The sequence below is a fragment of the Pagrus pagrus genome (genome assembly GCF_965226575.1).
Source record: "Pagrus pagrus genome assembly, chromosome: 7".
Taxonomy (NCBI): Eukaryota; Metazoa; Chordata; class Actinopteri; order Spariformes; family Sparidae; genus Pagrus; species Pagrus pagrus.
In genome coordinates, this window is record NC_140191.1 from 356,535 (window position 1) to 379,632 (window position 23,098).

General features: G+C 46.9%; 3 protein-coding genes across 12 annotated transcripts; 2 read left to right on the plus strand and 1 right to left on the minus strand.

Annotated features, from left to right (window-relative positions):
• The first annotated feature begins 251 nt into the window (after positions 1-251).
• Positions 252-4,826, plus strand: LOC311259773 (uncharacterized protein). Of its 7 annotated transcripts, none has more exons than XM_084357098.1 (6): positions 252-342; positions 1,235-1,371; positions 1,518-1,662; positions 1,826-1,994; positions 4,025-4,090; positions 4,328-4,826. In XM_084357098.1, exons 2-6 carry the CDS (start codon positions 1,283-1,285, stop codon positions 4,573-4,575), a joined length of 717 nt encoding a protein of 238 aa, XP_084213224.1. In that variant the 5' UTR covers positions 252-342; positions 1,235-1,282; the 3' UTR covers positions 4,576-4,826. The 7 variants fall into 7 exon arrangements, with proteins under 7 accessions (XP_084213224.1, XP_084213220.1, XP_084213219.1 ...); XM_084357094.1 differs by lacking the exon at positions 252-342 and adding an exon at positions 448-771; XM_084357093.1 differs by lacking the exon at positions 252-342 and adding an exon at positions 448-764.
• A 4,398-nt stretch (positions 4,827-9,224) lies between these two features.
• LOC311259838 (uncharacterized protein) lies at positions 9,225-18,769 on the minus strand. 4 transcript variants are annotated; one of them, XM_084357182.1, is made up of 6 exons: positions 18,563-18,769; positions 13,726-13,784; positions 10,058-10,165; positions 9,928-9,965; positions 9,426-9,527; positions 9,225-9,333 (listed from the first exon to the last, which is right to left on the minus strand). In XM_084357182.1, the coding sequence occupies exons 2-5, from the start codon at positions 13,781-13,783 to the stop codon at positions 9,459-9,461; spliced, it is 273 nt and encodes a 90-aa protein (XP_084213308.1). In that variant the 5' UTR covers position 13,784; positions 18,563-18,769; the 3' UTR covers positions 9,225-9,333; positions 9,426-9,458. The 4 variants fall into 4 exon arrangements, with proteins under 4 accessions (XP_084213308.1, XP_084213307.1, XP_084213309.1 ...); XM_084357181.1 differs by lacking the exon at positions 18,563-18,769 and having other exon boundaries at positions 13,726-13,816; XM_084357183.1 differs by lacking the exons at positions 13,726-13,784; positions 18,563-18,769 and adding an exon at positions 13,014-13,132.
• LOC311260058 (CD82 antigen) lies at positions 16,122-20,433 on the plus strand (the record flags this gene model as incomplete). The annotated part of the gene is made up of 10 exons (XM_084357571.1): positions 16,122-16,240; positions 16,745-16,863; positions 17,253-17,437; positions 17,883-17,961; positions 18,550-18,662; positions 18,795-18,869; positions 19,368-19,466; positions 19,556-19,753; positions 19,858-19,941; positions 20,026-20,433. 10 exons carry the CDS (start codon positions 16,122-16,124, stop codon positions 20,257-20,259), a joined length of 1,305 nt encoding a protein of 434 aa, XP_084213697.1. The 3' UTR covers positions 20,260-20,433.
• Between the last annotated feature and the right edge of the window lie 2,665 nt (positions 20,434-23,098).

Below are 23,098 nucleotides of genomic sequence, written 5' to 3' on the forward strand. Positions count from 1 at the left end.
ATCATCCAACCTCACTGACTTCATCATCCAACCTCACACTGACTTCACTAACTTGATGTCTTTATTACCATCATGCAAACAATTGACAGCTTTTATTTTGAAATCCCTGAAGCTAGATGAAGAGTGGAGCAGCAGCTTTGACTTCTTTATATTTAATACAGTGATTATAATGTCTTGGACATAATGAGCTTCATGTATTACATCGCTTCTGATACTGTGTACTCTTACAGAAGTAACAGAGTATTAACACAGTGTAGTTACTTCAGTAGAAGAACAGCTGTCCCTCACAAAGATAAACCTGGCCGGTAGCTGCTGTTAGCTGCTGTTAGCTGCTGTCAGCTGGTCAGTGTCATAATAAGAGCAGATTTAAAAAACATTTTCAGTCTTTTCTCTGAGTTCACCTGTTTCAGTCTGAACTGAAGGTTCAGGTGATGGACAGGTCATAGTGACGTCACAAGAATTATGGGCGATGTTGCCAAATTAGCTAACATTAGCTTGTTCAGTGTGGCATTAGTTAGTGCTACATTGAGGCTCACTAAACTGCGTTTTATTTAAAAATCAACTTCAGTCAGTTAATTTGTGAACATTGTTGAAGCAGTTTAAGGTTCCGACAACGTTTGTAAAGAAACATCTGAAACTCTCAGAGGAACCGAGCTGTGCGAAATCTCTCAACACGAGGGCAGCTAGCAGATTAGCATCGCGGTCAGTTAGCTACTGAGCGAGCCTCACGCCGAGACCTCACCTGAGCCCGCGGTTGGTAACAGGTGAACTGTGAGCCTCACACCTGGAGTTAACCCTCACACCTGGAGTTAACCCTCACACCTGGAGTTAACCTGCAGCTGTTGATTTCTACCGAAAACTGACCGTCACAGATTTAAGACTAAAGCTAATGCTAGCTGTAAAATCAAAGCGTGTTGCGCTCCTGTGACGTAGAGACAATGGCGGCGAATCCCGTTTAAAATCCGGTGAAACGTTCATGTTTCTTCGCTAAACGACCAAATGAAAAGACGCACAGACCAAAGTTTGAGACTCGTGAGTCTTTGTGCTCGTTGCTTTCATTCGGCTCTCATTTAAACCGCAGAGAAGAAACAAAAATCTACTTTTAACGTGGTGTGTTCGGCGCGAAAGTTAATGCTCGCTTTATATTTAACTACTGCCCTGTGTGTGTGTGTGTGTGTGTGTGTGCGCGCGCGCGCGCTGCCTCAGTAACCACAGGTGTGTGTCTGTTAATCAGCCCGCAGGTGAAGCAGATTGGACTCGCCTCAGTCTTGTGTTGAGCAGAATGAGTCAGAGGAGCAGCAGGCTGATGGATCCGTCCGGACCAGGCTCCTTATACCTCAGAGGTTCCTCCACACTTTCTCTCAATGAGCGGTGAGACATCTGAAGTGTATTGATCCAGATCAATCAATCAATCAATCAATCAATCAATTGATCATCAGTATGTTTTCTGTGCCTGAGTCATCATGACTGATGTTTGGACACTATAATCTGTGTCTCTGTGTCGTCCTCTGCTGCAGGTTCTCTCAGGTGCTGGTGGACCAGCTGACCCAGCCCAGGACGGTGACCTTTGACCCCGTCCAGCTGCAGGAGAGGATGTTGGGCGGCACCACACAGCTGGTCCTGCTGGTGAAGGGAGATACGTCGCTGCTGCCCGACCTGCAGGTGAGTCACTGAACTGTGGACCAATGAGGAGCAGCAGCACAGTCCACACTGACCCGGTGAACCCTCTGACTCCACACTGACCCGGTGAACCCTCTGACTCCACACTGACCCGGTGAACCCTCTGACTCCACACTGACCCTGTGAACCCTCTGACTCGATGCAGACTCGTGACTCGTCTGTGAGGATGAAGCAGCGTGTGAAAAGGAGGAGCGTGTGGACCCGACTGGGCTGGCGGCAGGTGACTCGTTGCCACTCGGCCTCCAGACCTCGAGGGTTCTGGAGCTTCAGGAGCAAATACAGATGGAGAGCACGGTTCAAGTCCACCTACAGGAGTGAGTAGATCACATGAAACCTCAGCAGAGCCAAGTCAGACAGTGTGACATCACACACCTGAAGCAGACACCAGGTGCTAAAGTTCATCAGCTAAATTAGCACATAACATATTCATTAAACCTGTAGTTACACCTGGAGCTGTAGTTACACCTGGACCTGTAGTTACACCTTGACCTGTAGTTAAACCTGGACCTGTAGTTACACCTGGACCTGTAGTTAAACCTCTACCTGTAGTTACACCTGGACCTGTAGTTACACCTGGACCTGTAGTTACACCTTGACCTGTAGTTAAACCTGTACCTGTAGTTACACATGGACCTGTAGTTAAACCTCTACCTGTAGTTACACCTGGACCTGTAGTTACATCTCTACCTGTAGTTACACCTGGACCTGTAGTTAAACCTTTACCTGTAGTTAAACCTGGACCTGTAGTTACACATGGACCTGTAGTTACACCTGGACCTGTAGTTAAACCTCTACCTGTAGTTAAACCTCTACCTGTAGTTAAACCTTTACCTGTAGTTACACCTGGACCTGTAGTTAAACCTCTACCTGTAGTTACACCTGGACCTGTAGTTACATCTCTACCTGTAGTTACACCTGGACCTGTAGTTACACCTTTATCTGTAGTTAAACCTGGACCTGTAGTTAAACCTTTACCTGTAGTTACACCTGGACCTGTAGTTAAACCTCTACCTGTAGTTACACCTGGACCTGTAGTTACATCTCTACCTGTAGTTACACCTGGACCTGTAGTTAAACCTTTACCTGTAGTTAAACCTGGACCTGTAGTTAAACCTTTACCTGTAGTTACACCTGTACCTGTAGTTACACCTGTACCTGTAGTTACACATGGACCTGTAGTTAAACCTGGACCTGTAGTTACACATGGACCTGTAGTTACACATGGACCTGTAGTTAAACCTCTACCTGTAGTTACACCTGGACCTGTAGTTACACCTCCACCTGTAGTTACACCTGGCGCTGTAGTTACACCTGGACCTGTAGTTACACCTCCACCTGTAGTTACACCTCTACCTGTAGTTACATCTCTACCTGTAGTTACACCTGGACCTGTAGTTACACCTCCACCTGTAGTTACACCTCTACCTGTGGTTACACCTCCACCTGTAGTTACACCTGGAGCTGTAGTTACACCTCTACCTGTAGTTACATCTCTACCTGTAGTTACACCTGGACCTGCAGTTAAACCTCTACCTGTAGTTAAACCGTTACCTGTAGTTACACCTGGACCTGTAGTTACACCTCCACCTGTAGTTACACCTGGACCTGTAGTTACACCTCCACCTGTAGTTACACCTGGAGCTGTAGTTACACCTCTACCTGTAGTTACACCTGGACCTGTAGTTACACCTCCACCTGTAGTTACACCTCCACCTGTAGTTAAACCTCTACCTGTAGTTAAACCTTTACCTGTAGTTACACCTGGACCTGTAGTTACACCTCCACCTGTAGTTACACCTGGACCTGTAGTTACACCTCCACCTGTAGTTACACCTGGACCTGTTGTTACACCTCTACCTGTAGTTACACCTCCACCTGTAGTTACACCTGGAGCTGTAGTTACACCTCTACCTGTAGTTACATCTCTACCTGTAGTTACACCTGGACCTGCAGTTAAACCTCTACCTGTAGTTAAACCGTTACCTGTAGTTACACCTGGACCTGTAGTTACACCTCCACCTGTAGTTACACCTGGACCTGTAGTTACACCTCCACCTGTAGTTACACCTGGAGCTGTAGTTACACCTCTACCTGTAGTTACACCTGGACCTGTAGTTACACCTCCACCTGTAGTTATACCTCTACCTGTAGTTACACCTGGACCTGTAGTTACACCTCTACCTGTAGTTACACCTCCACCTGTAGTTACACCTCTACCTGTAGTTACACCTGGACCTGTAGTTACACCTCTACCTGTAGTTACACCTGGACCTGTAGTTACACCTGGACCTGTAGTTACACCTCTACCTGTAGTTACACCTCTACCATTGTGTTTCCTCTACAGGACGAGGGAACCTGCACAGTCATCCCAGTCAGCGTCGCCTCCTGGCGAGGAGAAACCTGACTGCAGGTGAGTTCTTGTTCAGGTGTGATGAAGACGTGGATAGCAGTGAGACTTCCTGTTTACAGCTGAGCAGTAAACACACTCAGACAGACTGATGAGTGACCTCAGACTCACCTGTAGAGCTGTTCAAATAATCTCGAACACCTGATGGAAACACGAACAGCTCACCTTCACACCACAAACAACCAGTTAGTTTGTTTTAGATTAAAACTGTTTCCTGTTTGTTTCCTGTTTGTCCTGCAGGACGAACACAGCTCGGCGTGCACCTGCAGAGGGGAGGGGCCACTGCCTCTAGGGGGCGTGTCCGGAGTAAAGCTGACGTACCAACGAAGAAGCAGCTGGACACTCAGCTGGATGAGTACATGTCCATGTCCAGGAGCAGGCTGGACAGACAGCTGGACGACTACATGTCCCTGAGTAAGAGCCGTCTGGACGCTCAGCTGGACGAGTACATGTCGATGGCGGGACGGACGGACCTGCTGTGGGACTGATGGACCGAGGGGGGCTGCGATTGGTCGGTGCTCTCAGGTAGAGCAGCTGTGACTTTAGTTTGTGTCTCAGGTGAGCTCAGCAGGAAGTTGTTGGTTTGAGTTTCATCAGACTGGTTGTAGTTTTTGTGTTGTTGTCTCTGAGCCGTGTCCTTCACTGACCTCTTGTTTCAGTCGGTCTGTTTCAGTTACTGAGGCTCCACTTTTGTTCCCAACATTTCAAATATATTTCAATAAAAGACGTTACCTGCTGAGTCACTGTGTCCTCCAGCTGTCCTCTGGACATCACAACACGTTTCCTCTGATGACAGCACAGTTGCTTTACTGCACTACGTCTGTCTGAGACAACGTGATGTGTACAAACTAAATGATCATGTTACAAATGAAGAAGTGAAATGATGACGACGCTACAGACCAACAGACAAACTGCTTCAGAGTTCAACTGATTTTATTAGAAAAATAAAACATGAGCCTGCAGACAGATGGAGACATTACCCTGGTGCATCATGGGAAATGTTTTCACCCTCTGCAGCTGATAAAAGGTCAGGCTCAGCCATCGTCTCCTCCTGATAAAATAAAGTCAGGCTCAGCCATCGTCTCCTCCTGATGATATAAAGTCAGGCTCAGCCATCGTCTCCTGATGATATAAAGTCAGGCTCAGCCATCGTCTCCTGATGATATAAAGTCAGGCTCAGCCATCGTCTCCTGATGATATAAAGTCAGGCTCAGCCATCGTCTCCTCCTGATGATATAAAGTCAGGCTCAGCCATCGTCTCCTCCTGATGATATAAAGTCAGGCTCAGTCATCGTCTCCTCCTGATGATATAAAGTCAGGCTCAGTCATCGTCTCCTCCTGATGATATAAAGTCAGGCTCAGCCATCGTCTCCTCCTGATGATGTAAAGTCAGGCTCAGTCATCGTCTCCTCCTGATGATATAAAGTCAGGCTCAGTCATCGTCTCCTCCTGATGATATAAAGTCAGGCTCAGTCATCGTCTCCTCCTGATGATATAAAGTCAGGTGAAGTCTCGTAGTCCACAGAACATTTCTGGAGCTTCACAGTAAAACAGAGTTGCAGTGTTCTGCTGAACACCTGAAGCAGCTGGAGATGATTCAAACATCAGATGTCTCCATGCAGCTCGTCTGCTGTGATCACAGAGATCACAACCTGACCTGAGGAGATGATGTTTACATCCTGGACATGCGGTGGAGCTCGTGCTGACACTGTTTGCTCAGCAGCTCCAGTTTCATCTTAATAAAGGGTTTAATGTCTGTTCAGATGCTGTGAACAAGACTTTCATCAGCACGGAGGAGGAGGTGGTGATGGTGATGGTGATGATGATGATGTAATCAGGTGTGATGAAGGTTACAAACACCTGAGGAAGAAGAAGTTACACCTGGAGCCCGGCTGACAGTCACAGAGCTGACCGAAGCGACGACCTTTCTTCACCGAGCAGGACGCCCTGACATCACACTGACACACACACACACACACACAGGTTAGAGAGTGTCCACAGTACTACATGTGTGTATTACTGAAGTATTACTGTGATGTTGGTCTCACAGTCGGCAGGTGGCTCTGTCTTCTGTCCAACGTCAACGACTTCCTGCTCTGAAGTTTCTCCAGAACGTTCTGAAGGACCATCAGCTGACAGACAGACAGAGAGAGACAGGTCACAGACAGACAGACAGACAGGTCAGAGACAGACAGACAGACAGAGAGAGACAGGTCAGAGACAGACAGACAGACAGAGAGAGAGACAGACAGGTCAGAGACAGACAGACAGACAGAGAGAGACAGGTCAGAGACAGACAGACAGACAGAGAGAGAGACAGACAGGTCAGAGACAGACAGAGAGACAGACAGGACACATAATAAACTACATGATGATCAGTGTTGTAAAAAGTACTTTTATTCAGTCAAAGTAAACGTGGTATTAAAATGTTACTTTGGTAAAATATAAACAGTACTCGAGTAAAAGTATTAAAGTATCTGATATCAAATGTACTTAAGTACTGTATCAAAAGTACCAGTAAATGACACACGTTTGGCTCTGATGCAGCATGTAATCTGTAAAGTAACTAGTAACTAAAGGTATCAAAATAGATGTAGTGGAGTGGAAGTATAAAGTAGCAGGAGATGGAAATACTCAAAGTAGTTACAGTACAAGTACCTCAAAATTGTACTTAAGTACTGTATTAGAGTAAATGTACTTAGTTACATTCAGTTGCTGATGACACAGCACAACATGACATCATTAAACCAAAACACAAAATACTCTAGTACTCTACTCTGACTAATCTGAGCTACTCTAGTACTGTACGCTGACTAATCTGAGGTACTCTAGTACTGTGCTCTGAGTAATCTGAGCTACTCTAGTACTGTGCTCTGACTAATCTGAGGTACTTGTACTTTACTTTTGTGTACTTTCTTTCATTTCACTTCCTACTTGTACTCCACTACATTTATGTGACAGTTTTAGTTACAGTTACTCCACAGATTCAGACTTTTACACTCAAACACATGAAGAGTTTATTAAATCTGATGTTTACTTGAGTATTTATATTTTTAGCCACCTTACATAACATGTCTGCTCTACTTTTACTGAAGTATTGAAGTAACATTGTACTTTACAGTGTGGTATGAGTACTTTTACTGCAGTGAAGGATGTGAATACTTGTGATCAATAAACAGAGTACTTGTACTCGTACTGACCAGCTGCCTGTCGTCCTCCGACTGTTCCTCGTCCGTCACAGCTGAAGTCTGTGAGGAGACGAAGAGGAGACACAGCAGGACGAAGAAGACGGAGGCCGACGACCTCATCGTCAGGTTCAGCAGCAGCAGTGGTGTGTTGGTGTCTCAGGTGTGGATGTGTCTTCAGCTGTCTCAGGTGTGGATGTGTCTTCAGCTGTCTCAGGTGTGGATGTGTCTTCAGCTGTCTCAGGTGTGGATGTGTCTTCAGCTGTCTCAGGTGTGGATGTGTGCTCCTCTCAGATTAACCTGCTGACTCTTATGTAACCGACTGACATCCATCAGTGAAACTGTTAATAGGATTGAACTCATTCAGTCTGTTCAGCTCACAGAAACAACCTGCAGGACCAGCAACCACCAGAACACACCTGAGACAGGACACACCTGAGACAGAACACACCTGAGACAGAAAGCAACTGAGACAGAACACACCTGAGACAGGACACACCTGAGACAGGACACACCTGAGACAGAACACACCTGAGACAGGACACACCTGAGACAGAACACACCTGAGACAGAAAGCAACTGAGACAGAACACACCTGAGGGCTGGGGGCAGTTTATCATCAGAGTAACTGCTAACTGCTGCTGTTAGCGAGTTAGCTCCGTTAGCTATGGTCCTGCTGATTGCTGAATGGGAGCTCAGAGCACCAGGTGAGTGTTGGCATTCATACTGCTAGCTGGTTAGCATGCTAACTTCATTAAACATCAGATACTTTAAGACTTTTACTCGAGTACTCTGGGTTAGAGGGGCTTAAGTAATATTTTAACACCACATCTTTACTTTTACTTCATCTCTGAGTAAAAGTACTGACACCACAATGTACAAATACTCTGTTGGCTGTCAGCTGTGTGAGGCTACATGCTAACATGCTAACATATTGATCAGGTCTCAGTGGATCAATAACTGCTGCTGTGCCCTGAGCGTCGTCTGTCAGGCTGAAGCAGCTTTAGACACAAACACAGTGACATCATCAACACACACACACACACAATTAATCTGTTCTTTATTTAGAAGGAAGCAGCGAGTGTCTCCGTAACACAGGAAGTGACATCACTGCTGGTGCTGATCAGCTGACTCAGCCTCACTGTGTGACATCATCCTGTGTCAAATATTCAGTGAAGTTATTAAAATGTTATTTTGTATATTTGGAGTGTGTGGGACAGAGTGTTGGACAGAGTGTGGGACAGAGTGTTGGACAGAGTGTTGGACAGAGTGTGGGACAGAGTGTTGGACAGAGTGTGGGACAGAATGTTGGACAGTGTGTGGGACAGAGTGTGGGACAGAGTGTTGGACAGAGTGTGGGACAGTGTGTGGGACAGAGTGTTGGACAGAGTGTGGGACAGTGTGTGGGACAGAGTGTGGGACAGAGTGTTGGACAGAGTGTTGGACAGTGTGTGGGACAGAGTGTTGGACAGAGTGTGGGACAGAGTGTGGGACAGTATGTGGGACAGAGTGTTGGACAGAGTGTGGGACAGTGTGTGGGACAGAGTGTTGGACAGTGTGTTGGACAGTGTGTGGGACAGAGTGTGGGACAGAGTGTTGGACAGAGTGTTGGACAGTGTGTGGGACAGAGTGTTGGACAGAGTGTGGGACAGAGTGTGGGACAGTGTGTTGGACAGAGTGTGGGACAGTTTGTAGGACAGAGTGTGGGACAGTGTGTGGGACAGTGTGTTGGACAGAGTGTGGGACAGTGTGTGGGACAGAGTGTTGGACAGTGTGTGGGACAGAGTGTGGGACAGTGTATGGGACAGTGTATGGGACAGAGTGTGGGACAGTGTGACATCATGAGCAGCTGCAGGTTCGTCTCGGTCAGCTGTCTGTGTCGTCCTCCAGCAGGTGGCAGCAGAGCTGATCAGTGTTGATCGATCAATAACTTCTCATCAGACCGTCTGTGTGAAAAATCCTTTATTACACCACAAAAACACACGGGACAGGACGTGGACAACATGTTGTCACGGTAACAAGGCATCGATCTGTCCTCTGGATCTGCAGCTGATCAGAGTCCTGCAGGAGGAGACACAGGAGGAGACAGTGATTCAGACGTGTTCACAGGTGTTCTGAGCGACATGAACACGATGTTCCTGATTTGCTCTCACCTTTCTGCAGGTGGTCTTTGGCTCCGCCTCCCATCAGGTCCAGATCTGATGGACGGCCAATCCCAGCAGGAGCACCGTGCTCAACGGACCAATCTCTGCAGCCTGAGAGGGGTCAGACGGAAATCAGAACCAGATGCATTAAAGGGTCAGTTTCCACAGAACGTTCTGGAGCTTCACAGTGAACAGAACAGTTCTGCTGAACAGCTGAGCAGTTCCATCACCATGGAGATGATGACTGGGTTAAACTGTTTCTGATCACTCGACATATTTTTGGCCCTAATGTGACTCCGTACAGACGAAGCTGCGTTCATGTTCACGCTCACTGTGTGTAAAACAATGAGCGTCAGTGTTGGGAGTGAACGGACCAATCAGACAGCAGGAATGTGTCAGACTGATGATGTCACTTGTTGATTCATGATGAGGTCAAAGGTCGCTGAGCTTCGTGACGTCTGATGGAGTTCATTCACATGTTCTGCAGCGTGTTTCTGTCACGTTCACTCACCTGGTTCTTGACTTCTGCCTCCTCATAAAACCCGGTCACTGCAAGACACAAACACTGCGGTCAGAACCTGAGGTGCTGCCAACAACACAGCTGCACTCAGTGCTGATACTACGTGAGGTGCAGCTCTGACCGAAGTCGTACTCGAAGGTGGCGTTGTAGTCGTAGTCGGGTGTCGTCTCTGCTGAGTAGTCGTAAAACGCGGTGGTCGTCTCTTCTTCATGACTTTCTGCCGTCGAACCTGAAACAACATCAGACTCACTCAGATCTCAGTCTTTGTTGTGCTAAGCTAGGCTAACAGTTCCCACTGATCCCACTCTTTGTGCTAAGCTAGGCTAAACACAACATGCAAACACACACTCACACACACACACACACACTCACGCTCTCACACACACTCACACACACACACTCACACTCACACACTCACACACACTCACGCTCTCACACACACTCACACACTCACACACACACACACTCACACTCACACTCACACACTCACACACACACACACTCACACTCACACTCACACACACACACACTCACACACACTCACACTCACACTCACACACTCACACTCACACACACACACTCACACACACTCACACACTCACACACACACACACACACACACACTCACAGTAATAAACCATCATTGGACCGGAGGGATTCTGGTAACTTGATCCACTTCCTGTGTTGATGAGGACGAGGCTGCGTTCAGGACGCTCACAGGGTTTTAAAACCACCAATAAAAGTCAGTTTGACAGTTTCAGGGACACGACGGAGAATAAAGAGGCCGGCAGGTCGAAGAACCAACACTGAGCTCTGCAGCTGCGCTTTGTTACAAAACATGATTTTCTTTCCCAAAAGTCAAAGAAGATGAAACTAAAGAGAAAATACAAAAACTGGGGACGAACCAGAAAACCCAGCGGAGCAGACGCAGGCTGACAGTGAAGACACAGGAAGCGACAGAGTGATGGACCACAGGTGAGCAGGAAACAGACGGACAGGAAGCGACAGAGTGATGGACCACAGGTGAGCAGGAAACAGACGGACAGGAAGCGACAGAGTGATGGACCACAGGTGAGCAGGAAACAGACGGACAGGAAGCGACAGAGTGATGGACCACAGGTGAGCAGGAAACAGACGGACAGGAAGCGACAGAGTGATGGACCACAGGTGAGCAGGAAACAGACGGACAGGAAGCGACAGAGTGATGGACCACAGGTGAGCAGGAAACAGACGGACAGGAAGCGACAGAGTGATGGACCACAGGTGAGCAGGAAACAGACGGACAGGAAGCGACAGAGTGATGGACCACAGGTGAGCAGGAAACAGACGGACAGGAAGCGACAGAGTGATGGACCACAGGTGAGCAGGAAACAGACGGACAGGAAGCGACAGAGTGATGGACCACAGGTGAGCAGGATACAGACAGACAGGAAGTGGAAAGCAAAACAGGACACATGAAGAGATATCTACCAAAATAAAACAGGAAACAACTCAACCAAAAAACACAAATCAGGACATTATGTTGAGTGTTAATATTTTTACTTCACTGTAAAAAGTTATTAAAATAAGCTGCATCTGTATTAATAATATAAGTGAAGAGATAATAGAGTCATAATTATTAATAAAGCACGATTATTAAGTCCTTCATCCTGAGGAAACACTTTGAAAACAAACAGTTTCAGATTAAAATGATGAACTCTCTGAGCGGTCAAGTGGTTTTTCACAATAAGATGCTGACTGAGTTCATGTGGATCAGAACCGTCCCTTCAGCTCGTCTGACACCAGTTTGGCTCGGACTCGTCGTCTGTGAGCGAACTCGCCCGCTCAGATCGAGACATGAAGAGAAACTGATCCTGGAGCTGTTTGTGTGTCAGGACACGGACGTGTGGAGACTCGCCTGCAGGCCGAGCTCACGGCTGCTGCAGGTGAGACTTCTACTTCTCTTCATTCATCTCCAGAACTTCAGCAACGACTGGAGCAACAGAAACATCAGGACTCACACAGCTCGTTACGCTGCCACCTCAGTGTAAACTGAACATTCCTGTATTTTCATGATGTTTCCTTCTACTGAAGCTGTGAAACGTTCAACACACACAGTTTTCTAACCTAAAGCCGCATGTTTGAGTGTCAGCTGATCTCTGCTCTGCGTCTCAACATGTTGCAATCAGCTCGTTTCATCGAACTCTGCCAGGAGACAGGAAGTCCTCCGTCCTCCGCATCGTCTCAACATGTTGGAATGTTGACGAGATGCAGCTCAACGGAATCTGTTCGCATGAAAGAACATGATTCACGTTTCACTGAGAGTGAAAGAAGACGGTCCGAAACATCGCGGTCCATCAGAACCTCCAACAAGAGTTCAGTCACAGCTTCATGTTTCCATGAGTCACAAGAACACACCGGAGAGGACCACATGCTAACAGTTCCCACTGCTTCCACTCTTTGTGCTAAGCTAGGCTAACAGTTCCCACTGCTTCCAGTCTTTGTGCTAAGCTAGGCTAACAGTTCCCACTGCTTCCAGTCTTTTGTATGATTTGTATTATTAACTTGTATAAATTAATGAACTGAGAGAAGAAGACGAGTTAATGGATGAAACATCTGATCTGAACATGTTTCCAGATGTGTTCAGATGTTTTGTCTTGATTTAAAAATTCAGTTTTAATTGACTGAATGTACATCGATCCCTCTGGAACATATTTTAACAGAATTAATACTTTGATGTTTTGTTATTTTAATAAATTAAATGTTTGTCAACATGTAATATTTCATTTTTTCTTAGTTCCTCTTCGTCTCATGAACGTCATGAAGCCACAAACAGACGAGACGACCTCAGCTTTCATTTCTGCTTCTTCTGTTTCAAGGAAAATCAGATTCCAGATCAAATAAACAAGTTTCAGTTTTTACTTCTCAGAACAGAACCAGAAAAGAACAGAATCAGAACAATCTCACGGCGCCGACAACAGTGTGATGTCACCTCAGCCTGATCCAGACACGACTGTGACTCAAACCTCCTGAAAGTCTCAACACAGCGTCATCAGCATCATCTTCAGCAGGTCGAAGCTGGAGATCAAACTACCAACCTGACAGGAAACAGCTGATCAGTTCAGTCCACAAGACCTTCGGCTCAAAAGACAACATGTTGTTGGTCCGTGACGTCTGATCCGACACGTCTGTGGTTCAGAAACAGAACCTTTTGATGGTGGTGATGGAGAACACTGCCATCAGCTCACTGCAAAATCTGACAGCGTTCGACCACCTTAAGAATCCTAAAGTCCAATTTAACACCTGGAGTCTCCACAAAGAACCATTAGGACTGCTTAATGGCCATTTGAACATCTTAAGTGACTTCTAGAACCTCCTAAACAACCACTAGAACCTCTTCACTAACCACTAGAACCTCCTAAACAACCACTAGAACCTCTTCACTGACCACTAGAACTTAACTTTACTCAGAACTGAGCAACCACTAGTACTTCTTCAATAATCATCAGAACCTCCTCAGTGACCACTAGAACCTTCTTAATGACCACTTGATCCTCTTGAGGAACCTTTAAAGACATCTCAATGTCTGCCTGTTATCCATGTGTCTGGTGTCCGTGTTCCTCTCACAGAGCTGCTGAGTAATTATTGATCAGTTTCATCTGATCAATAATCATCACACAAACACTGAAACTAGTTTCATTCTAACCTGCTGCTGATCATCGATCGAGTGATCGATTGACTGATGTAATCAGCTCTGAATCTGAAGAGTGTGAGCAGGCACAGAGAGGTCAAAGGTCACAGGTCACTCACCACAGCACGACGACATCATCAGAGCGAGCCAGAGAGAGAGAGAGAGCAACACGTTCATCCTGGACGAGAGACACACACAGACTGACATGAGAGCGAGCGAGAGCGAGAGAGAGAGAGAGCGAGAGAGAGAGAGAGAGCAAGAGAGAGAGAGAGAGAGAGAGAGAGAGAGAGAGAGAGAGAGAGAGAGAGCAAGAGAGAGAGAGAGAGAGAGAGAGAGAGAGAGAGAGAGAGAGAGAGAGAGAGAGAGAGAGAGCGAGAGAGAGCGAGCGAGAGAGAGAGAGAGAGAGAGGAGGGAGAGAGAGCGAGAGAGAGAGAGAGAGCAAGAGAGAGAGAGAGAGAGAGAGAGAGAGAGAGAGAGAGAGAGAGCGAGAGAGAGCGAGCGAGAGAGAGAGAGAGAGAGAGGAGGGAGAGAGAGCGAGAGAGAGAGAGAGAGCAAGAGAGAGAGAGAGAGAGAGAGAGAGAGAGAGAGAGAGAGAGAGAGAGAGGGAGGGAGAGAGAGAGAGAGGGAGGGAGAGCGAGAGAGAGAGAGAGAGAGCGAGGAGGGAGAGAGAGGGAGCAGGGGGCGTGTCCTCTCTCTGTACAGACCTGCCTCAGGAAGTTCATTCAAACACACAGAACTTTATTTTCACTGTAGAGTTTACAAAGAACGTGTCAGACTGACTGTGGGGGAAACGACCTCAGAGTTGTCTGTCAGGCATCAAACACGAGCACAACATGAAGTCAGTTTGTCAGCAGTCTGTTGGTGCTGGGGAACAATTCTAACAGGTCACTACATCCAACACGTACTCAACCATCTGAGGAACAAGCAGATCCTCCTCTATCAACAGGAGAACCCCTCTGAGAACCCCAAGACACCTAGAATCTCTACGATGACCTCTGGAGCCTCCTCACTGACCTCTAGAACCTCCTCACTGACCACTAGAACCCTCTTACTGATCACTAGAACCTCCTCACTGACCTCAAGCACCTCCTCACTGACCGCTAGAACTTCCTCACTGACCTCTAGAACCTCCTCACTGAACCTTAAACCTCCACAATGACCTCTAGAACCTCCTCACTGACCTCAAGCACCTCCTCATTGAACCTTAAACCTCCTCCCTGTCCAATAGAATCTCCTCACTGACCTCTAGAACCCTCTTACTGATCACTAGAACCTCCTCACTGACCTCAAGCACCTCCTCACTGACCGCTAGAACCTCCTCACTGACCTCTAGAACCTCCTCACTGAACCTTAAACCTCCACAATGACCTCTAGAACCTCCTCATTGACCTCTAGAACCTCCACACTGACCTCTAGAACTTCTTTACTGACCTCTAGAACCTCCTCACTGAACCTTAAACCTCCACAATGACCTCTAGAACCTCCTCATTGACCTCTAGAACCTCCTCACTGAACCTTAAACCTCCACAATGACCTCTAGAACCTCCTCATTGACCTCTAGAACCTCCACACTGACCTCTAGAACTTCTTTACTGACCTCTAGAACCTGCTCTTTGAATCCAAAACTGCCACACTGACTTCTTGAACCTTCTCACTGACCACTAGAACTTTTTATGGGATTTGTAAAACCATCTCAATAACCACTAGAACTAAGGGATAACTAGAACCCCTTTAGAACCTCCTTCATGATCATGACACCAAAGTTATCCACAGAGGTCGTCATCCGTCAGCTGAGGTCAGGACTGTGGACAGGACAGTGCGTGCAGTTACTGAGGCTAAGCTAATGTTAGCTGTTAGGGCCACTACAGCAACCTAAAGCACCTCTAAAACGTTGTCATTGACCTTTAGAACCTGACAAAGAACCTCTAGAACCATTTAAAAGACCCTAAATCTATTTGGCGACCACAAGATCCACCTGGAGATTTGTCGGGTTCTTCTAACAGATCAGTTGGTGTTGTGATGACGGAGGAGAACAGTGTGGAACAGACGTGTTCTGTAGAGATGTGACGATCCGGTGAGCCGCCTTCAGTCTTTTCTCGCCTCAGTGAAGGCTTCGTGTTCTGTGTGTCAGAGCGACCCGACAGACGCGTCGTCACGCTCACCGTCAGAATTCAACTCCATATTACATGATGTGCTGCACCTGGACAGCACCGACACCGGTCCACGACACTGAGCTCGATGGACTCAATGTTAACCTGAGCCCACCAAACCTGTTCACACACTGCTGTCAGAACTGAGACGGTCCAAACCTCACAAAGCTCAAAGAACTGATATGAATATCTGCTGTAGATAAACAACATGAAGAGACGTCAGCTGACATCAACTCTGAAGCTCAGCTGAGAGAACAGGATGTTCACAGAACCAGTGTGAACAAATCATCAGAACCATCATCAGAACCATCATCAGAATCATCATCAGAACCATCAGAACTATCATCAGAACCATCATTAGAACCATGAGTATCATCAGAATCATCATTAAATTCTCCTCCATGTATTTGGTGTTGGTCCAGGTCCAGGTCCAGATCAACAGTGAAGGTTCAGTGAAGGTGGTGAAGCTGCTGGAGCCTGACAGGTCAGACTGAGGGTTAAATCTCTCTCTGACCATTAACACAGATTTACACTCCCAGTGTTCCCAGTGACAACTCCCAGCATGCAGCGGGGCAGCAGAGGCTCAGAGGGGCTTTGATGGATCGACCGGTCAGGAATTCTTCCTGCTGGGAAACACAGTGTGTGTGTGTGTGTGCGGTGTGTGTGTGTGTGTGTGTGTGTGTGTGTGCGCGCGCATGTGTGTGTGTGTGTGTGTGTGTGTGTGTGTCTGTGTGTGTGTGTGTGTGTGTGTGTGTGTGTGTGTGTGTGCGTGTGTGTGTGCGTGTGTGCGCATGTGTGTGTGTGTGTGTGTGTCTGTCTGTCTGTGTGTGTGTGTGTGTGTGTGTGCGTGTGTGTGTGTGCGTGTGTGCGCATGTGTGTGTGTGTGTGTGTGTTATTTTTTAAACAGTTTATTTCACTCCTTCAAGGGGAAATTAAAGATGTTCCAGGAGTCCATGATAGGATTTCAAGGATCCTTGATGGGTTCCAGGAGTTCTGAAGGATTGTTAGAGGTCCTTGATGGGTTCCAGGGGACCTTAAATAAATTCCACAAGTCCTTGAGAGGGTTTCTTGAATATCCTTTGAGAGTATTCAAGGACCTCAAGGAATGTATGACAGCCAATCAGACAGCAGGATAGTCTATCGCCACAGCGCCCTCTGCTGTGCGGTCCTGGTGATGTCATGTTGATATCATGATGTCACAGGATGTCATGATGTTACTGTGATGTCATGACGTCTCGGTGATGTCACAGGATGTCATGACGTCACAGTGACATCATGACGTCACGATGACATCATGATCTCTGACCAGATGACTGTAAGTTTCCGCATTCTGTTTGTTTTCATCAGCTGCTGCAAGGCATCATGGGAAGTGTAGCTGATGTACGTGTGTGTGTGTGTGTGTGTGTGTGTGTGTGTGTGTGTGTTTCCATGGAGACGGTCAGGTCAGTTTAATGTTTAGAGACAATAAGGAAGTGAACTCTGATCTGTTGTTACAGCCGAGACAGGAGCTGAAACGTTCTGCTGGAGAACACGACTGAAGAACCTGCTAAACAGAACCAGACCTGACACACCTGGACCTGAAGCTGGACCTGAAGCTGCGGCTGAGCGAGCAGAGATGAAGCTGGAGGTGAAGATTCAGCTGCTGCAGTTCTGCTCTCATGTGTTTAACTCCGTCTTCCTGGTGAGGAAACTTTCTCTTCAGTCTGTGAACACAAACTAATGAAGTCAGAACCTGATGTTCTGTTTGTTCTGAAGACACTTCAACTGACCAGAGACTGAAATCAGCTACAAACTGAAACATGATGAGAAGTAAAGTGCAACCTGACGCTTCCTCTGACAATCTCACTTCTTGTTCATTTTACTGTGAGATAAAGTGTCCTCGTGTCCTCGTGTCCTCGTGTCCTCTGAGCTCGCTGCTGATATTTAAACCAACGTGCTTCAGAACATTTGCTACTTGCTTTCATCAGGACGTCTCTGAGTCTGGTTCTGTTGTTAAGACACATAATAAAGCTTCATGTGTCTGAGACGGATATTAAAATATGGAGGTTACAGATGTTGAGCAGCTGGTGTACAGTGACGACCTCTGACCTCTGACCTCTGACCCGACCTCTGACCTCTGCCTGCAGGTTCTGGGTCTGAGCGTGGCCGGCTGTGCAGTCTGGATCCTGTTTGACAGAGGGACCCTCCTGACCTTCCTGCCCTCAGGTAACAGCTGCAGGTACAGGAACAGTACAAGATTCACTGATGGAGCCATGATGTGGTTAGCCTAGCTTAGCATAAACACTGGGAGTGTGGGGAAACTGTTAGACACAAACACAACCCTGTGATTGGTCCGTCTGTATCACACCACAAACAAACAAACCACTAGAATGAGACCACCTGAGACTGACAGCCTCCGTCTCAGGGGGTCTGAGGTGGTCTGAGGTGGTCTCAGGGGGTCTGAGGTGGTCTCAGGTGGTCTCAGGTGGTCAGAGGTGGTCTGAGATGGTCTCAGGTGGTCAGAGGTGGTCTGAGGTGGTCTGAGATGGTCTCAGGTGGTCAGAGGTGGTCAGAGGTGGTCTGAGATGGTCTCAGGGGGTCTGAGGTGGTCTGAGGTGGTCTGAGATGGTCTGAGGTGGTCAGAGGTGGTCTGAGGTGGTCTGAGATGGTCTCAGGTGGTCAGAGGTGGTCTGAGGTGGTCTGAGATGGTCTCAGGTGGTCAGAGGTGGTCAGAGGTGGTCTGAGATGGTCTGAGATGGTCTGAGATAGGTAGCTACATGCTAATGTCAGTAATGTTAATGTGTGTGTGTGTAGATGAGCTGCGTACCGTGGGGGCGGGGCTGCTCCTGATTGGAGGAGTGGTGGTGCTGGTCAGTCTCATTGGCTGTGCTGGAACGAGTGGACAGAACCGACTCCTGCTGCTGGTGGTGAGTCTCACCTGTAACCTGTGATGTAACCCCTGTTCTCTGAGTACTGACAGGAAGTCATCAGACATGGCGCCTCCTTCAGTGTCGTTAGTTTAATGAAGCTGAGAAGTGAACTGTGCTCCTCCTCCTCAGTACCTGAGCCTCCTCATCGTCCTGGTCCTGGGTCAGCTGTTCATCACCCTGCTGCTGCTCATCAACGGAGACAAGGTGAGGCTTTTATTTTGGAGGGTATGAACACCAGAGATGCTCGAAACACAGGTGAAGAGCTTGTCTCTGTGTTGTGATGATGTCATGTTGTGGTGATGTCATGTTGTGATGATGTCATGGTGTGTATGTTGTGATGATGTCATGTTGTGAAGATGTCATGCTGTGTATGTTGTGATGATGTCATGGTGTGTATGTTGTGATGATGTCATGTTGTGATGATGTCATGGTGTGTATGATGTCATGTTGTGAAGATGTCATGCTGTGTATGTTGTGATGATGTCATGTTGTGATGATGTCATGGTGTGTATGTTGTGATGATGTCATGTTGTGAAGATGTCATGCTGTGTATGTTGTGATGATGTCATGGTGTGTATGTTGTGATGATGTCATGTTGTGATGATGTCATGCTGTGATGATGTCATGGTGTGTATGTTGTGAAGATGTCATGCTGTGATGATGTCATGCTGTGTGTAACGTGTGTTGGTTTGCTGCGATCAGATTGGACAGAGTCTGAATCACACGGTTGATGACATCATCGGTCAGTACGGGCAGAGCGGTCACAGGGAGGACCGACTGATGGACGACATACAGACCCACGTGAGTCTCCACAGGTTGATGGTTCTGGTCCCGTTGATGAGTCCGTATGGAGGGATCATGATGGTGACTGATTGGTTCTCTGCTGACAGGGGAAGTGCTGTGGCAGAATGGGCCCTTCTGATTGGCTGATGAACTCTTACATCCACAGTCTGAACCTGACGGGTCCAGAAGTTCTTCCTTGTTCCTGTTTCAGCTCAGTTCAGCCCGGCTTCAAGTCCACCTGGTGCTCGGAACTGCCGACCCGACCCGACCCGCTGTACGGACGAGGAAACGGCTCGTATCAGCAGGTTCTGACAGATTAACACATAAAGACACACACACACACACACACACACACACACACACAGACAGTCTCACAGTGTGTGTGTGTGTGTGTGTGTGTGTGTTGCAGGGCTGTGAGGAGAAGCTCAGTGATTGGCTGCAGCAGAACGCTGTGACGATCATCAGTATGGACGCGGGTCTCATATTAATCCAGGTGAGAACCGCCGGACGTCCTGCTGCATGTTATTGGCTGTCAGAGCTCAGGTGTGTCTGCTGACTCTCACCTGTCTCTCTGCAGCTGCTTCAGTTTGTTGTCATGGTGACCTTGTATCAAGCCTTTGGCAGAAAAGCTGCTTTGAAAAGAACCCGGTCTCTGGCGGACCCAGACCACGCCCACACTGACCACGCCCACCTGGGCCACGCCCCCCAGGATGAGTATGCAGAGCAGAACCACGGTTATGTAGATCATGATGATGGATTCATCGACTCCGCCCATCCAGCGTATCACTATGACAACCAGAACCACAGTTAGCTTCCCGGCGGCTCAGGGCTGTGAACACGTTGCAGACAGAACCGGGTCTCAGGATTCTGGACTGAAGCTCCGAAATCAAAACTGTAATAAACTCTCAAAATAATAAATAATAATAAACACTGAAAGTGTCGATGAACGAATAAAGAATAAAGTGATTTAAATATTAAAACTGTTTATTATTATTGTTATTTGTTTATTGTTATTTGTTTACAGGCAGAGTGAATGAAAACATTGTGTGTTCTGTGTTCTTCATGGTTCTGCTGCTCGTCAGTGGAAGATTTTAGATCGACTGTTTTAATTAATCTGAATATGAATCGGATCTTATGAGAGCAGATTGAATTCTCCTTCAATTCAAAACTCTTTATTTGTCCCCGCGGGGCAAAGGCAGGAAGTAAAGAGGAAACTGACACGAGGACAGAACTTCAAAATAAAACAGAAATAACTAAATTACATTTGAGAAGCTTCAGGCTCCATCCCAGCTTTATAACACTCTAACCCAACTAATGATGCTAATGCTAGCCACTGTCTCAAACGCTAACTTTGCTTATGTTAATGTCGCTGATGCTAATGCCGCTAATGCTAGCTAACATCACTAATGCTAACATTGCTAATGCTAACAATGCTAATGCTAGCTAACAGTAGCTACGTTGACATTGCTAACACTAGCTAGCTAACATTAGGGCAGTACAGCTACCAGACTGTTGATGGTGACAGAACGGTGCCTCGTGTGATGTGAGCACAACAGATTTGTGTCCGACGTGCTCTGACGTCATGCACGCGCCGGCAACGATGACCTCGCGAGATCAAGGCGCCGCAGTTGCTCTCCACCGACTGCAAAACCTCAGGGCATGATGGGAAACGCCTGGCTGTAGCCTGATCAAAGAGCTGATTGGCTCTTAGTTAGGACTACAAACTCTTAGTTAGGACTACAAACACTACGTTTTGTTATATTTAATGCTAGATTATATGAATCTCATGTTGTGCAATGAAGGTTTAATCTGTTAACAAACATATTGTGTGTGGTTGATGATAATAATAATAATAATAATAATAATAATAATAATAAAGGTTATTTATATCACACTTATCAAAACGAGCAATCAGTGCTTTACAAGGCAGACAAAGAGAACAAAGGATAGAATACGAAGCCAGATACACACATACTCCCACATATATACCGTCTATAATTACAAATATAAATAAAGATTGTAAGAAACCTTTGCTGCTCGTCCTCCCCAGGTGTAGCCTGTATATGTAGCTGTGAGAACGTTTGGACTGTTCAGTTTCTTAAATGTAGTGATCATATGATTAATAAATGACAGTGTCTTTATATAAATCTACTTTGAAGGCAATTCTTATTCAATGAATGACTTCCCAGGGCTGACATCTGCCCAGTCGCTCTGACTCTCACCTCAGTCATAACAGTGGCATCGTTAAACAAATGAAAAGTTATGATTGACACATTTAGACCACAGTGAAAAGTAGTTATCATTTAAGAAAAATCCACTTTATATGACCTCAGAACCGTGAACCTACAAAGTATGATCAATTCAATTCATTCACATTTATAAAAACTTTATGATAAAAAACTTCACATGATGGCTGAGCCTGACTTTGTATCATCAGGAGGAGATGATGACTGAGCCTGACAGACGAAGCTCAGGGCCTTCACCCCCTGTGGTTCCCCTCTCAGCCTGCAGGGGGCGTCAGTGACTGAAGCTCTCAGGTTTGATTCCAGTTGTTTTTTATTCCAAAGAGAAAAGTTGAGATTAAAACACATGAAGACTAATAAAACCAGCAGTGACCTCTAGTGTTCACACAGAGAACTACATCATGTCATCAAAAATAAACATCACAAGTAATGATGAAATAATAAAATACAATAAAAATAAATACAGAAGGAGAGAAACTTTACTAAATATGTAAAATATCATATAAATATATAAAATATATTCATCTCAAGAAGTCCACATTTTAATCTACAAAACTCTGAATGTTCTTCATCAACAAACTGTGAGGACGGCTGCTCGTCCTCCTCATGTGTCCACATGTGTCCTCCTCATGTGTCCTCCTCATGTGTCCTCCTCATGTGGAGGAGGAGGCACAATGCAGACCCAACTTCAGTTTAAACAGCACCTGAATACACCTGCACAGTGTGTGTGAGTGTGTGTGTGTGTGTGTGTGTGTGTGTGTGTGTGTGTGTGTGTGTGTGTGTGTTATCTGCGCAGTCCGTCCAGCTGCTCCCTCCAGCACTGAACACACTGGAAGGTGTCTCTTATGGCCGTGTGGAGGTCTGATGGAAGAGTCGGAGGAGGACGAGATGGACACTCAGCAGTGTCTAACCCCTGCCACACACACACACACACACACACACACACACACACACACACACACACACACACAATGAGAAACTGTCCAATCAGAAAACAGAAACGTTTCTCTCTGATGTGCAGGTGACTGAGTTTAAATCAGCCAATCAGAGCACAGAGACTCACCAGGTGTTGCAGCACGTCTCTGTTCAGGGTCAGGACCCGACAGAACGCGTCGGTGGCGTCTGTGGAGGCGGCCTGGAGCTGCTGCGCACACTGCTCATGCTTCAACAGCTGCTTCACCACCAGGGAGCTCTGCACCAAACCACATTCAAAAAAGACACGATTTTGAGCAGCTGAAGCTGTGCAGTGTGATGAAGAGAGCAGCCTGTAGGGGTCACGTGAGGTCAGGGGAGATGGTGTGAGGCGTACCTGTGTCAGGTGAGCAGGGGTCTCAGTGCAGTTCTGGGCCAGGTCATCCTGCTCCCACTGCAGGAGGGTCTGCACGCTCTCCTGTGGGGGGAAACTGG